General features: G+C 42.7%; 1 protein-coding gene across 1 annotated transcript in view; it reads left to right on the top strand.

The window, feature by feature from the left end:
• The first annotated feature begins 2,267 nt into the window (after positions 1-2,267).
• Positions 2,268-15,660, top strand: part of MEIOC (meiosis specific with coiled-coil domain) — a 1,038,655-nt gene continuing 1,025,262 nt past the window's right edge. Inside the window, exons 1-2 of the mRNA XM_086923891.1 lie at positions 2,268-2,394; positions 14,262-14,390. Coding sequence (XP_086780017.1) covers positions 2,389-2,394; positions 14,262-14,390 — 135 coding nt within the window. The 5' untranslated portion in view covers positions 2,268-2,388. The remainder of the gene's footprint in view (positions 2,395-14,261; positions 14,391-15,660) is intronic.

Genomic DNA, 15,660 nt, shown 5'->3' with positions numbered 1-15,660 from the left:
TTGGTTCTGGTGAATCCAATTTCAATATATATCTGGCCAGCAATCTATGTCGAGCTCTCTCTCTATTTCCACCTCCCAGGGTTCTAGGGACACTGTGACTAAGTACATCAATTGGTTAGTATCTCCTGGGTGTGCCTGGCTACCGGGTAACTTTCATCCCTGTTCTTGATGTCCCTGAGATGTTGTGATATCCTTTTCTGCACTTGTAGTATTACGCTGTCTACATACACTTTGTCACACGGATATTTGATCGTGTAAATAACAAATTAGCTTTTACATGTCAAATTCTTACTGATTTTATTTTCCTTTCTAAATGGGTTTTTAACTAAGGCGGCATTTTTCCCATGTCTGCATGCCTTACTTTTTGTGAATCCATTGATGGGTTTAAGCCAGAGTCCACCTCACCTCTGATATCGCTCTTCACCAGTCTATCTCTAAATGATCATGCTCTTCTATGAGTAATCAGAGTTCTAGTGAGGATCCTCTTACCCACAATGGGATTGCATCTTTAGTAAAGACCAATTTTTTTCTTGATTTTTCTAACTAAATGATGATTATTGTGATACGTGGTTATAAATCTCACCATATCTTGATTGTTACATTATCTCATTCATATTTTTGCTGAATAACACATCTTCTTAAGTGGATTTTTAGACTCTGTCTGCGCTAATTTCAATATACCTTTGCTGTAACCCTTTTGTCTAAACATGTTAGACAAGTCCTTTGATGTTTTCAAACTCACATCTACGCTATATAGGAAGCCAACTACAGATAACAGCACATTACATGCGCAGAGTTGCCATCCCGAAATCTGAAACAAATAAAGCATTCCCTATGGTGAATACCTCAGGGCCAGTAGAATTTGTACTGCGAAAGCATAAGGGGAGGCTTGATTTATGAGGAAATGTGTTTATTCTAAAAAATATTTCCTAAAGAGAGGAATATATTGTATTTGATGGATGCAGAGAAAGGAGAAAAAAAAGAAATATACATATATATATATATATATATACATATATATATATATATATATATATATATATATATGATCTTGAAAGGTTGATATATAATAAAAATGTATAGCTCTTGTCGTCAACACATTATATAATGTATTTTTGTACATTTCAAAATGTTTGCTGTTTATGTGATGTTCAAAGATGAATTATGTAATCCTTTGTTTTTTTGTGTGAATAGTTCAAAACACAATGTATACAAAATCCAAACAAACATGGCACCCAACATAGTTATCAAGGCTGATGTGAGGCCGAAACGCATTGATGTGTCAGCCAAACTGAAATAAAGAATATCTGCAATTTCAATCGAGCCTTGGGTGACGTCTCTTTCGTACAAAAAAGGGTTTGCTAGTTATGTGAAAGCATGCAGGCAGACATGCCTAGATGAGCACCGCTAACAATGTAATATACTACAGTGTAGCATCTAAAAAAAGAGTTCGTTGAGACCACTGTAAAATTAAAAGAACCATGCAACAAAATGAATTAGTTTCATTTTTGGGAATGGTTGAATATTACAATGAATTAATTCGGAATTATGTAGACAAGAATGTACAAGTGAAGAATTTAGTAGGGAAAAATAAATGACTGAGAGAATGTCTCATTATTCTGAAACTAAACCAAACTCCGAGTATTCGGGGGTGGTAGGGGTAGCATGAAAGCCCCCTGTTTAATTTGGAGCTATCATGTAGAAAGTGGACGACTCCTTTGAAAGCATCAGCTGCCTAAGATGGCTGCCATAAATATTCTTTGGGCTTTTTTTATGGCCTAACATACTTGCGCGTACCCAGGCGAGCTTTCCTGACCAAGTCTTGCCCCTGACCTTTCTTTCACCCAATCACAATTTAGGACTAACCATACCAACTGCCTGCGCGAGACCTACTGAGCAATCAGAAATGAGCAAAGTGTAGTCCCAAATAGCTTATTTGGGCGGGAACTCTCGAAGTGCTTGCGTCGCTCAGAAATACACGACTGCGGTCACTAGGTAGAAAGCGTACAGACAGACCATCCACCCACCAGACTACGTGATTGGCTGCAGGCCGCGGGGTCGGATGCGGGGCAGCTGCTTGGCAACACACGGGAAAATATGAAGTGCGCGAGCCGGAGGGCGGTCCCCGCACTGTCCTGCAGACCGGTGGGAGGGTTCATGTTTGTAGTAGGATGGGATAGCGCGAGCCCCCGCCTCGCGCTACGAAATATAACTGCCGCCTGCCTCTCATTCTGGGGACAGTTTGCACCTGTCGTCGGGGAGGTTGGGTGGGGTGAGTCACTGCGGCCTGGTAGTGATGGTGTGACGTGAAGGGCCTGTGTGATTTGGAAGATATCTCTTTCTTCATCCTCGACCAAGGAAGGTCATACGTAACCAGCTGCAGAACTCATGGAGGTAACCTGCCGCTTTAGGGATTTCTTAATGGTAGTACAGCAGGGGCTGTACCTAGGTTAGAAGAGATAAGGGTATTTTTTTTAAGAAAACTCAAAGTGGCCGGCCTGGACATTTAAAGGCCTGTTCGAAGAACGACCCAAACTGCCGTTTTTTTTTAATTATTATTACTTACTTTCCAGTGGGAAGTTCAGGCATGAGTAAGGAACTGTGCAGGGAGTGTTAAGGGTGAATGAAAATGGGGTGTCGGCGAATTGTACCCAACGATAACGGAAGTTAAAGTTTAATTAGACTTACGGGGCTAAAGACCTGCCAAGTCTGGCTCGAGTTAAGGTACAAGGCCCGTCTCATTACAGCATTCCCGGGAAAAGTAGACTTATCAGTGTGCACGGGCATAAAGACCAGCTCTTGAGCCGAGGAAATGCTTTTAAGTAGAGTATGGGTTAAGGGGGTTGCTATGTCCTTTTTTTTGTAAGATCTCAATCGGACGTAATGTAAACCTCAATCTCTACCTCCCTAGTCCATATGCTTTGCCTGCACACTACTTACACGAGAATGTTTTTTTTTTCTCTGATGTGGGGATTGTCACAGGCGCTTCTTTGGTAGTTCTATTTTTTTCATTCTTCGTTTTGTATAATTTTGATGCCAATGAACACCTGGTTTTGATGTAATAGACCTCACATTCTATGCCTCATCCCGAAGAATGCAACTCGTATTAAAGAGATGTGCCAAAATCTAAACCTGAATCACTTGTATTGATAAGAGAGAGGAATTCTAACTATTCCATTCTTGATGGATTGAGAACCCTTCAACGGTCCTTACTGAATCGCTTGATTTGCAATGCTCACCTTCATGAGATAAGAGTTGTTTTCAAGGGTGACAAAGATAAATTCCCAAGGAGAGCTGAGCTATGGATCTTGCTTGTTGGACCTTAGCGCCAAACTACAAGTCAAGTCATTGACATGCCCATCATATTAATCCTTTAAATTATGAAATGTTAAAATCTCACAGGATGGCTTAAAACTGAAAACAGACACTTACTTTTTTTGTATACTTGAGCTTCTGTCGCATATGCCGCTTACCACAGTGAGTGGCATTTGACATATTATTAATGCTGATTTGAAAAGGTTTAAGAAATAATTTCTGAATGTCTTTATCACAATTGAGCCAAAAGTTACATTTTATATGTGCCCGATATCTGTGGTCACTATCAATGTATCGAGAACATTATACTGTATCAGAGTATATGAATTATGTATTTGTACCTCGGCTTAAGTGCTTGGTGTTCTAAATTCTGCAGTTAATAACCAGGCCTAGAGACCTAAAATACTAGGCAAGGATTACCCATATATTATTCCGTTTAAGCTTAAATTTGACACCAGACTTCCCGGTCGTTTATCAGTTCATCACTTTAGCTCCTCTTAGCTTTAGTTTTACACAAAGATTATTAAAAATGCATTTCCAATATTTGCCATAGAATGATCTTAAATGTCAAGAAAGCTAAACACCCAATTTACATTTTAATGTCACTGGATTCCCCGACTTAATTTTAGGCGATGCCCTCCACCACAATATGAGCTAAAAGAAAATTGGCGAACAAGATGTTGGCCACGAAAAACGACTTGGAGCCTCCTCTGGGGTTGCAGGCTGATCTGTTAGTGTGAAGTGCAACTGGAGATTTTTTTTTCCTTGTCGAAATCATTAGAAGAAATTTACATTTGATGTCGTTTTTTTTGCTTTTACTCTGCTACAACATCTTTCGTTTTGCAGGATGCTGCTTTTTGCTTTTCTCCTACAAAAGAGCATTATGGGCAGAACTTTGGTTTGAGGCCGGATCGGTTCTGCCTTGACTTGCCTACCTGTAACTGCAGCACAAATATTCTGCTAAGCAAATCCTTAGAAATACGTTTCTACCTTTAATAGCTCATGATGAATATAACCTAATAAGCTAAACAGAAACGACAGAAGAGTAGCCCTAAAAACAGCAGAGTGTCATGCCCGACTTGCAGTTCTGGCACTCTGCTTCCTGGTCGGCTGCCTTCCGGCGAGGGGCCTTCTTTTGCAGCAGGATGGACTGCCATGACCCATCCATGCATATATGGCCCCTTTTCTAGTTGTTATTTCTGTAGTGGGAACCTAGCCATAAGGCAGTCGAGCACCGTGCAAGGTCAAATATAAGCATGACATCAAAGTGTTAGGAGAGCTAGATAGTTTGTGGACAGTTATTGCATTGTGATGTAGTGTTCTTTAAAAGGGTATGTTTTCAACTCATTCCTCAATTGGAGCAGTGTTGGAGTGGTCCTGATGGATTACAGGAATGTTGTTCCATATTGTGAGTGCACAATGTTGCTGCCACACACTGCCTTCTTGCTGCCCACCCCAGATTATCGACAGACGAGGGGCGTCATCAGAGGCAAGGGGGTGACCGATACACTTGAGGGCGAGGCTTAAAGCCTTTATGCTAAAACCCGGGCTCAGCACAATTTGTCCCCGACTGCATTTGATCTCAAAGGGGGGTGCTTTTTGCAACATTAGGGCACCTTAATCCCTAGCCGTTCACCCGAATTGAGGACTTACCTATGGAGCACCGCGATATTGGCCACCTTGAAACGTAGTATTTTTTTTTTTTTTTTTTTAACGCAGCATCGCTCAATTCGCACACCTCGGATGGATGAATGGCTGCGCCCGGCAAGCTGGGATCTGAACCAGAGAGCTGCAGACTGCTCTCAAGCAACCGAGAGCCACCGAGCCTTCACACCCGCTTTGCTCGCTGAAGTATTTCTGAGGGTACAGGCCTCAATACGCAACAGCCTCGGAAGTGGGACGCGCCGCAGCAGTGTGGGGGAGGATGGGGAGAAAGGCCCTCCCACCCCCGTCCCTCGCACCGAACCAAGCCAATAGTACAAGCTGCCACTGCCTTTGCTGTCACTTCAAGAATACTCGCTTTTGAGTTTTTTATGTCAGCAATATTGGCGCGCTTTACGTAAGCACCTTTTTATATACACAAGACATATTCATTTTTGACCGCAGGACGACCGGCATGAACTTGTTTTTTCCCGCTCGAAGGTCGACTGCTCAGGTCTTACGCCAAAACCTCTCGCAAAATGTTTTGCCTGTGGCTACCTTTTCAGCCTTGGTAGGATTCGTACCCTGGCCTATGAAGGCAGGCGCCCCCGAAGTACAAGACTTCACTTTAAGCTATAGCTCCTGCTCAAGCTACAATTCTGATGCTCCTTTACATCTGAGCATCCCTCGGACAGGAACCCCGCCAGCCGCAACTACAATTCTGATGCTCCCTAACCTATACCTGCAGCCACCAGTGCAACTGTGCCAGAAACTGGGCGCTCAGACTTACAACTTTCTGTTGCCTGCAACTTAGCGGCGGGTGTTTATTTGCCTGTGTTTTTGTGCTAATGCAGCGCACTTGAAAAGGGGTGAGAGCAGAAAGCTGGGTACTGCATCCTGACCATTTAAATTAAATGAAGGCGTGCTGCACTACGATAACAAAGGACTCCTGCTCCGCGGCCATAGGACCGGCCGTCACTTCCGCCCCCCTGCTCGCCTTGCCTCCAACACTCGCCATGACCTCATCAACGGCCCCCAGCGCCTTCAAACGTTGTATGCTGGCATCACGACTCAGTCTCCGAAGCCTGCATCTTCACTTGGGCGGCGGTTCTCTGCCGGTAAGGGGCACACTGGCATTGGTTCCTGGTTCGCGGCAGTGTGTTGGGCAGTATGTAGACCCTCCCGGTCATGGCTGTAGGTGCCGCTGCGCTCCCCGCCTGCTGTTCAGAGCGCCGCTGCCCGCCTCCAAAGTAAGCTGCCTTGAGAGCGTGTAGTCTTGCTCGATCAGTCTCCTCTTCGGGAACAACTGCCCGAAACTTTTCTTCGATGCCAGCTGCATGCTGGTCGAGAGTCCAGCCGCTCTTCCGACTTTGTTTCTCGCTGTATGCGTTCCAGGGGCACGAACTCGGTCGGCCGGCACAAGTGGGGAGATCACGTCCACATGGAGCCTGGGGAGTGGCACGCCGCACGCCCCGCGCCAGACTGCATCCCGTTCAAAGATCGCAGACTCGAAAATCCTTCTGCGCCGCTCCCCAGCTCCACGATGTAGTGACGAGCGGCGTCTTATCCCACACAATTTTCCCGCAATGAAACGGGCAGTTGCTGCCATTTGGGTGAGGTTCCAACCTCACCTGGCCCCCCATTAGCCAGGCGCCAACCTGGCGCGAGTTCTGCGCGATGAAAGTGCCCCTTCTGCTTCCAGGCGCTTTCCGGCGGCTGGAACCGGATCCTTCCTGGACTCTGGCATCCGTTATGGCGCCGGCCCTCGGGGCCCCCTTCGGGGGCGGCCTCTGCAATTCTGGCGCTCTGACAAAGAACAGGTGTTCTGTTCATTCACAAAGCGATTGAGCAGTATGCCTTATCACGTTTGCTCCGATTTCAGAGATGGGTCAAAAGTCAGTTTGTCTTCGTACAGTTAACTTTGGAGACAGAGAATGAAAAGTAGAGACTTTTGTACAGTGAACTGTCCGACAAACCTGCTATACAAAGAGGGTGAAATGAAAGCTGTAGGATGTCAGTTTGGTTTCTAACAGCTCAAAATGGGAACCCAAGTGTATTGGAGAGACTAACCCTCCTCTGGAGTAAACAAAATCTTTCTAGTAAAACCCACACCTACCAGGGTTACCCCTTGGTGGCATGCTGAATCATCGGGTCCATCCTGTTCCACTACAGAACGGGGCGTGCTGCGACCTGCGCAGGAGCTCTCTCAAGAGCATGAATACAATGATAAAGGAGTTGGAAGCAAAAAGTCGGAGTGGGGGTTCTGTGCTAAAGTGAGACTTAAAAATACCTGGCTAGTAGGTGCAATCTATTTATTCTGGCCTCTAGTCGGTATGATTAAAATCAGAGGGGAGATTGAAAAGAAGGATATTATGTGCCAGCTTTTCTAAAAGGTTGACATGTTTCAAGCCATGCCCCTATTGGCTTTTTATCAGGATCATGGGAAACCAACTTCCTTGTACCACTCCTGCTGTGTGACGTTGAATGGATTCTCATTGCATGTTTAGAAATGAATGCATATACACTTGACACCTACTTGGTGATTATTGTCGGTATTTTTGTGGAAATATAAGTGGAGAGTTAGTTTGTACAGCCCTATGGCTGTATTGATAATACTACTTTATCTATATCATTGTGATCGTAGTGGGCACCTCTGTGTGCAGAAAACGTGAGATGAAAAACATTGGGAGTGGTCACTTCTAGTATAGCCCAAATGGAGCTTGGTAATCAAGGCAAACCATTTTTGTAGTCTCAAACAACAAGAACATGCACATACCCATGGGTTTGGATATTGAAATTATTTATACCAGCCTCCCCCATTCAGAATCTTGAATATAATCGAAGAAGTCCTTTTCGGAGAATAATGGGATTTCCATACACCAAGAAATGTGGTGATGGAATGTTGTAAATAGCCTTAATTTACAATTTCTTCAGATTTGAAGAAGCCCTCTATTTACAGCAACACAAGATCAGCATGGGACTCACTTTTGCACAGAGTATAGCAGGTTTCTATGTACACCATTGGGAAGTTAACCAAATCCTTAATCCTCAGACTCCAATGAGAGAGCATTCAAGGTAGGACATCAGGAGTGGTACCAGGAAGTTAGTTTCCCATGGTCCTGATGAAAAGCCAAGAGGTGTGTGACTTGAAACATGTTGACCTTTTTAGAAAAGCAGGCACATAATATCCATCTTTTCCATCCCCTCTCTGATTTAGAGGCCAGAATAAATAGGATTCACATACTACCCAGGTATTTTTACGTCTCACTTTAGCACAGAACCCCACCCCCCACCTCCTTGATCATTTATTTATTCTCTTAAAATTGCTCCTGTGTGGATCCCAGGTCTCAGCACGCCCGTTCTGTAGGAGATTGGGATGGACCCGATGATGAAGCATGCCACAAGGGGGTAAACCTGGTGGGTGAGGGTTTTACCAGAAAACATTTGTTTTCTCCAGTGGAGGGTTAGTCTCCTCAATACAGCTGGATTCCCATTTTGAGTTGATATTTTGTGTGGAGGACGAAGTTTTGTTTCTAACACACAACAATTAAATAGCTAGTAAGTGAACTGTACAAACATTTCAAATAATATTTCATTAGGTATGAATTTTTTTTTGTAATTCTGTGATGAAAAGCAAGATTTTATTTGTCTGAGAACAAATCAGAACACTTTACTTGGCGATGTGCAAATGATAAATCTTTTTGCTGAAACCCAGTTTCCACAAATTGTTTGTGCTATACGGTTTTATCCGTAAAACTGCATGTTGGTGCAATGGTTTGTGGCTATTTCAATAGAAAATGTGCTGTCTGTAAATAACAGTGCACTACCACTTCATGCTTTGGTAATATATTTATTAAAAGTGAGTTTTTACACATGAACTGAGAAACATTCTTGACCCCCCCATCCCCCATGCAATGCTATTAGTAAACTAAGGGGAAAGTCAGGGGTTACGTGTACCATATATGTGAGATAGATTTTTATTATGTGTGGAGCAAACGTTTAGTCTATTATATTAATCAAGCATTTTTTTTTGATTAGCAGAAATGATGAACTGACATGTTTGAAGGTTCTCTTGTGATAATGAAGAAACTCTGCTCTGTAGAATAAAATATTTGGCTAGAATCACACAGTTTGAGACCAGTTTACAGGTCAAGTACATTAGTTAGGTCAAATAGATTATTCTAGTAACATTTTTATAAAACATTTTTTTGAGGCCTGGGAAAGCACTCTCAAAATGCGCCACTAATTCCCTTCCAGACTCCTTCTGGTGTTCATGGGAGGGGGTCATAGACACCCTTCTCCTTCTGTTTACAAGGCACAACTCCAGGACATGGTGAAGACTGTGTTAGAAGCTTATAACACATTGTGGCAGAAGTCCTTTTCTGATCTCTTCTACTTCCAAGTCAGGTTCTTATTTCTCTGTTTCTTCTACTTTGTTTTTGTCTTCATGGGCCTCTCCAGATTATGGTGATGAAGGTGTAGTTCATCCTTAAGACACTTCTAACGGAGGGAAGTATATTTAGAAAGTAAACTTGGAGCCAGTTGTTTCTTATCTTTCCTCCAACCTTCAACATTCTCAGGATGATGAGCAGTCCCGTATAAGTGGAGAATGATTCTGACAGTTAAAGAGACCTGCTGAAATGCCTGTGATTCCTGCCATTCAGAACCTGTTGAAGTGGGAATGGAGAGATCCAGATTGTCTCAGGCCCAGATTATAGCCTTTATCAAAACGGGAGACAGAGTTGCCACAAGTCCTTACTCTTGATTTTCACCCCGCTTTTGTCTACCCTCACAGGGAAACCATCACTTCTGACTGAAGATGTAAGTTTAAGTGACCCAGTGGACAAGACAGCAGAGGCAGCCTGAAAAGGGGCCTGCGCTGGTCTAAACCTTTTTTTAGGATCAGACATTTATGCTGTAGACACCTCCCAGTCTAAGGTTAAGGGCTTCCAGATGCTCTCTTCGACCATACAAGAGGGAGAAGATTTTTCGTAGTTGTTGGGTTGAATAGAGGTACAGGCGAAATGTCTTTGTGACATAACTTTTGATAACTTCAGAACCTCTGCTATGGCTTTTGCCAGTTCTGCAACTACAAGCAGACATCTGCACCTGCGAAGTTAGAAGATGGAAGCAGTACAAAATAATTATTTTTTGAGGATGCCTTTTTCGGGCAGCAAGCTTTTTGGTGAAAAATTAGAATTACTTAAAACGTCATTCAAGAGCCAAAAACATGTCCAACCTTTCCGTCATATCCAAAAGTCTTAGGAGTCTGACAGAGGGAAGCCTGACTAGTTCAGGAGAGTGAACAATGATTTCCGGCACAGCTGGTCTCATTTTCAGCTGAAACTATGTTAGCCTTCTGGATCCTCTGCCAAACTGGTGTGAAGAAGAATTTTAAGCAGGTTTCCTGACAAGGCTTGCCCCCTCCGTCAATCCTGTGTGGGGTTGTCTCCTACTATTTCAGTAGGACTCATTTGCGACAGTTGGGTCCTTCTGGTTGTATATCAGGGCTATGTGCAGGCGTTTCTTCGAATTTTCAGGAATCTCGGTTTCTGCAGACACATTGGCCCAGGGAGGAGGGCTGTTAATGTTTTGGCGAACAGCATTTCTTCGCAGTTGCAGTAGCAAGCCATAGTGAAGATTCCCTTTCAGAAGAGAAGTTACAACTGTTATTCTAGAGTATTCCTTGTGAAGGTCACAGGCGATTTTCGAATGATAATAGACCTACGTTTTTTTAGCAAGTTTCTTAAGACTGCATTTCAAAAGGAATACTCTGCAACACGTAATTCCCCTTGTGTTTCTAGGGTACTTTTTGACAATGATCGATCTCCATGATACTTATCTCAATGTGCCGATAGCTCTGGTCTCACAGAAGTTTCTCAGGTTTTCGTTCCGATTTCAGCGCTGGCTGTTTCAAATGCTCCTATTTGGCCTCAAGAGCTCTCTTTTGGCCATTACAAAGGTGCTTGCGCCAGTGATGGCTCTCTTTTGCTCACAGGCAATCATGGTTCATCCTTATCTGGAAGCATTGTTAATGCAAACACCCACTCTGCATAAGGCCCTAGAGGCCACATCTGGGACTCTGGAAACACTGGGTAAGTTTGTTTTTTTGGTCTACCAAGCAAAATCGTTTGTTTCCTTGCTCAGAGAGCGGAATATGGGTGGTCTTTAACACTCCTAGAGATGGTCTTTCTTTCAGAGGAGACCGACCAGAATGCAAACTGTCATTCACAACCATTTACAGAACCAGGAGGCTTTGGCGAGAGACTGGTTAAAACTCCAAGGGCATATGGTAAGCTGAGTGCTCAACCTCCCTTTTTTTTTTTTTTACGGTGCAGTCTATTTAAGAAGATATATTTTGTTACTTGTTTCTGTCTTTGACTAGGCAGCCACTGTGGACATCATTCCATTGTCTCCGTTTTCCCCCTTGGACGTGTGGTTCACCATATTTTTACCCATTGGCATCCAGTTTAAGACGACTATGAAAGGATGATTCTGGTTTGTACAAGAATTCACCAAGAACTTCTTTGGTGGTTTACGCTGCAATCTCTGGAGAGAGGCACTTCTCTCCTTCAGCCTCAACCTGTGATATTGACGACAGATGCCAGCAGTTTGGGTTGGGGTGCTGTTTTATAGGGTCAGACAGCGCAGGGTCTATGGACTTTAGCAAACAGCAATTGCTTCTCGAACTGGAAAGAGTGGAGGGCAATTTGAAATGCTCTTCTTTTCAAATCTCTAAACTGTCTGGGCCGTGTCGGTTTATGTTGACAACTGTGTGGGAATGTTTTACGTAAGTCCCGAATTCAGCAAGTTCTTCTCTCAACAGGTTTCCCCTCCCTTAAATGCACTTGGGCAGAGAACAATCTTCTGAGTCTTGGGGCTATTCACATCCAGGGGATGCTCAACTCTCAGGCAGACCATTTAAGTTGGGTGTTTTCCCTCCGCTAAGTAGTTTGTTTTATATCCCCAGGTGTTCCAACAAATTTGCTGCAGCTGGGGCGTTCAGGTACTAGACCTCTTTGCTTGTCCCCTGAATGCACAAACCCCCTAATTTATTTTCAAGGTTCCAGACTCGGGGGTCATCGGACACCAATGCTTTTACAAGTCTCTGGCCTCCAGGCCTTCAGTACTCCAACCACAACCCCCCCCGCTCTTTTTCCTGGATCCCAAAGCTTCTAGCTGGCCTTCTAAGGGAACCAGCCAAGGTCCTGATTCTCCTTCTTTGAGTCAGGGGGTCTTGGTTCCCTCTTCTCAAATTCCTGTCCCTGGAAAACAAGTGGTTCCTCCCCTTGAACCAATGTCCCCTAAGCCATCCTGTTCTTCCAGTTCAGACACCGAACAAAACTTTCGGTCTGGAGGTTGAGATGGAAGGTCTCATATATATAAGAGGCTCTCTGTCAGTTTCCCGTTCTTTTCAGTCTCCTAGTAGGGCATCTACTAATAAAGCAAATGAACACCATTGGTGTTTTTTTGATTGTAGGTGCAGGGAGAGGTCCGGTTTGTGCTTCTACATGCAAGATTTTTCAGTTTTTCCAGGAGGGGTTTGAGAAAGGTCTTTCTGTTTCCACCCTTAAACTTCTTTGGTTCTGCAAGACTTTCTGGTGCTTTTGGGACAATCTATCTTCAGTTGAAAGAATGGCCTTCAGATTGTTCAAGAGTTTAAAGATTTTAAGACCTAGGGTCTGTTCCTCTTTCCTTCCTTGGGTTCTTCCTTTGGTACTTTCGCACTCTCAGAGAGATCCTTATAAGCCTTTGCATGAGGTTCCTCTCAAATTTCTCTTATTCAAGGTGTTCTTTTTGGTGGTTATCACCTATGCAAGGCGACTGTTGGAACTGAATAATCTGGTTTGCCGTCCATCTTATGTGAACATTCTTGACGACAGAGTTGTCTCTTGATCCTAAATTTCTTCCCAAGGTTAATCCTACGTTTCACTACGACCAGGAGATTGTTCTCCCTATACTGCAGCAGGACGCTTCTTAGCCTGATTCTCTGATTTACCTCCTAGATGTAGTATTAGCCTAAGGATTTACCTTGTCCAATCAGCTGAGTTTCGCCACTCTGACAAACTATTTGTGAATTTCGGGCCTACGAAAAGAGAAGTCTTCCTCAGTGCTAGGTGGGTAAAGACTGTTATCTTTTCGGCTTACCTAGCACAGTGTATGGAGGTGCGTGGGGGGTCAAGGCTCACTCTACAAGAGGTATGGCAGCTTATTGGGCTGATTGGTCTGGTATCTCCATTAAAGACACTTGCTGAACTGCAGCATGGTCTTCTCCTTCCACACTTGTCATTTTAGGGTGAATATTGCACAGGGGTCCAAACTGGATTTTGACTTTCATATCTTGAAGGCTTCCATGCATTCTACCGAGCGCCTTCTTATCATCTTCTCTCTTTTTTTTCTTTTCTTCATGTATCAGTTTCCCTTGTGTGCGTTTGATGGCTAAGAGCAACCAATGGATTTAGTTTGCTTCTGTCATTAGATGGTTGTAAATGAAAAAGAAAATTAATTTCCTTCTATGTGTTTAGTGTACTGCCGTTTTCTTTCTTCTTTTGGCTGATAAGTGTTTTTGCTTTGGCATACCCCCCGTAGATAATTAATGGAACAAGGACAGGAAGATGATGAGGTAATGCTCAGATGACTTTCAGGTAATTTTCATTACGCAGATTCCTCCTTACTTGTCCCAATCCCTGCGCCCCCATCCTTTCCTCAGCCTTTTATTTGGGGCTTAAACAGACAGGCAGTAATAGAGATGGGGTAGGGGTTTTATAGAGCCTATTTGATGCTATAATGGAAAGGTAAAAAGCTTTACAGATGGTGAGGTGAGGAGTGAAATAAAGATTACTGGTAAGTAATCCGAGCATTAAAGTGGTGTAAAACGTAATATGTGTAAATGTCAAAATTAACCTTTTTGTTTTTACTTGCCAAAAGCATTGTCTACATCCTAATTTGAAGGAGAAGAGCTGCATTAATATTCTAATTGGTGTCTTTTTTGGATATCACTTTGAAAATATAAATTGCCTGTATTAGTAACCAACCATTAATGTCTATTTTGTTACATTGATTATATGTATTCCTTTTAATTTATAATTTGAAGAGGTTTTCCTCCTACTAGCGCACACATATGTTTTTTCCTGAATGCAAGTCTGCCAATGGTCTTTAATTTACTCCCAATTGAGCTAACGATGATAAATTCCTAAAAATGTCTTAAAATGTGCGTCCATACAAGAAAAGCAGATGTTTTTTTAAGCTTTGCTCTGCTAAGATCATAATTTGTATTTGTGGTTCATTTCATGTTTCCTGTTCAGAATAAAAATACATACAGAGGATCCAATCGCTATTGGAATAATGGTGATACAAACGGAAGACTTGGAGATGTTTTCAGCAATGTCATGATGGCGGGCACAAATTCATTTTATAGTAACCATAAAGCGCAGGTAATACTTTTTTGATTTCCTTCTATTTTCATTAAACATTTTTTAATCTAGACAAATTAACTTCAGTTAATATTTGACAAATACAGATTTCCCTGCGTGGGTTTTTGTAGGTATTTGTGTCATTGTCTATTCAACGCGATCCAGTGCAGACTATGAATCAGTTGATAGCAGTTAATGTGGGATCGCAATATACCGGATTTTGTGGGGAAAAGTTGCATCTGTTAGGGTATGAAGATGACATAGCATTTTAATCATGTACTGAAAATTGATTTTTCAAATATTTTAAATCTCTCTTTAGGGGAAAATGGACTCTGTAGGAAGACTATTTATGGGTTACCGGGTGAGGCGTTAACTGTCTTAATTTGAGCGAGGTCTGAAAAAGACCTCCTAAGATAAATACATTTTTACCTATATTAGCTGCCTGTGTAGAAAGGCAATTCTCAAGTAAATGCACACAATGTTGCTTTGTTATAAACCATAGGTAAAGCAATGACATACTTTGCAAAGGTTCTTTAAAAAGAGAAAACCGTTCTAAAGAAATGTATTATCAAACATAGATGTTGTTATTTATCTTATATGTATAAGGCACAAATAAATGTTTGTCTTGCTGCCAAGTAGAATCTGATTGCATAGTCACAGGAGACAAAATAAGATGGCGAATTGCCAGGGTTTCTGTTCTTTCCTCGAGACCAAATGACTGGACGTATCATGGATTTAGTGACGGAGAAATCCACTCTTTTGCTGCCAAAAGTGAAAATAAATGTCCTCTAGTGCAAGACTTCCTAAGTATTTGTACTGCTAGCAGGGTGGCTAGATGGGGGGTGTCTGAGAAAAGACCTTGTGCAGGAAAGTGGACCCCTCCCTGTTAACCTATTTTTCGCAGATGCCAGAGGTGTTAACTTTTTATCTCCCTCAAGGGAATTTCCTTTGTGGAAAATATCACGGGGACTAACGTGTTGTTACATCACACTGATCTTGTCATCCTTAAATCGGCTGCCTACTGAAGGAAGACGTATGTTTTAAATTGCATGCCTAGTGCACAAACTCATTCACTCTGACCAATCTTATTACATTGAGAAGAAACTGAAGCGATGTGGCGAATCATGACAGATGAGGAGCAATAACTCGCTACTTCTTAAAATTCCAACCTTCAGGAAAAAAATCTGAACCACTCCTTTTCCGGATGTGCTCCTAAAGTCTGGAACTAGATTCTTCCAGAAATTTGAACGCTGTCCTTCCTTTCAGTGTTTTTTTTTTTTTAATAATAATA

This window comes from Lissotriton vulgaris, chromosome 5 (assembly GCF_964263255.1).
Source record: "Lissotriton vulgaris chromosome 5, aLisVul1.2, whole genome shotgun sequence".
NCBI classification, from domain to species: Eukaryota; Metazoa; Chordata; class Amphibia; order Caudata; family Salamandridae; genus Lissotriton; species Lissotriton vulgaris.
Note: the sequence above shows the minus strand (reverse complement) of the source record. Positions and strands in the feature narration are given on the sequence as shown.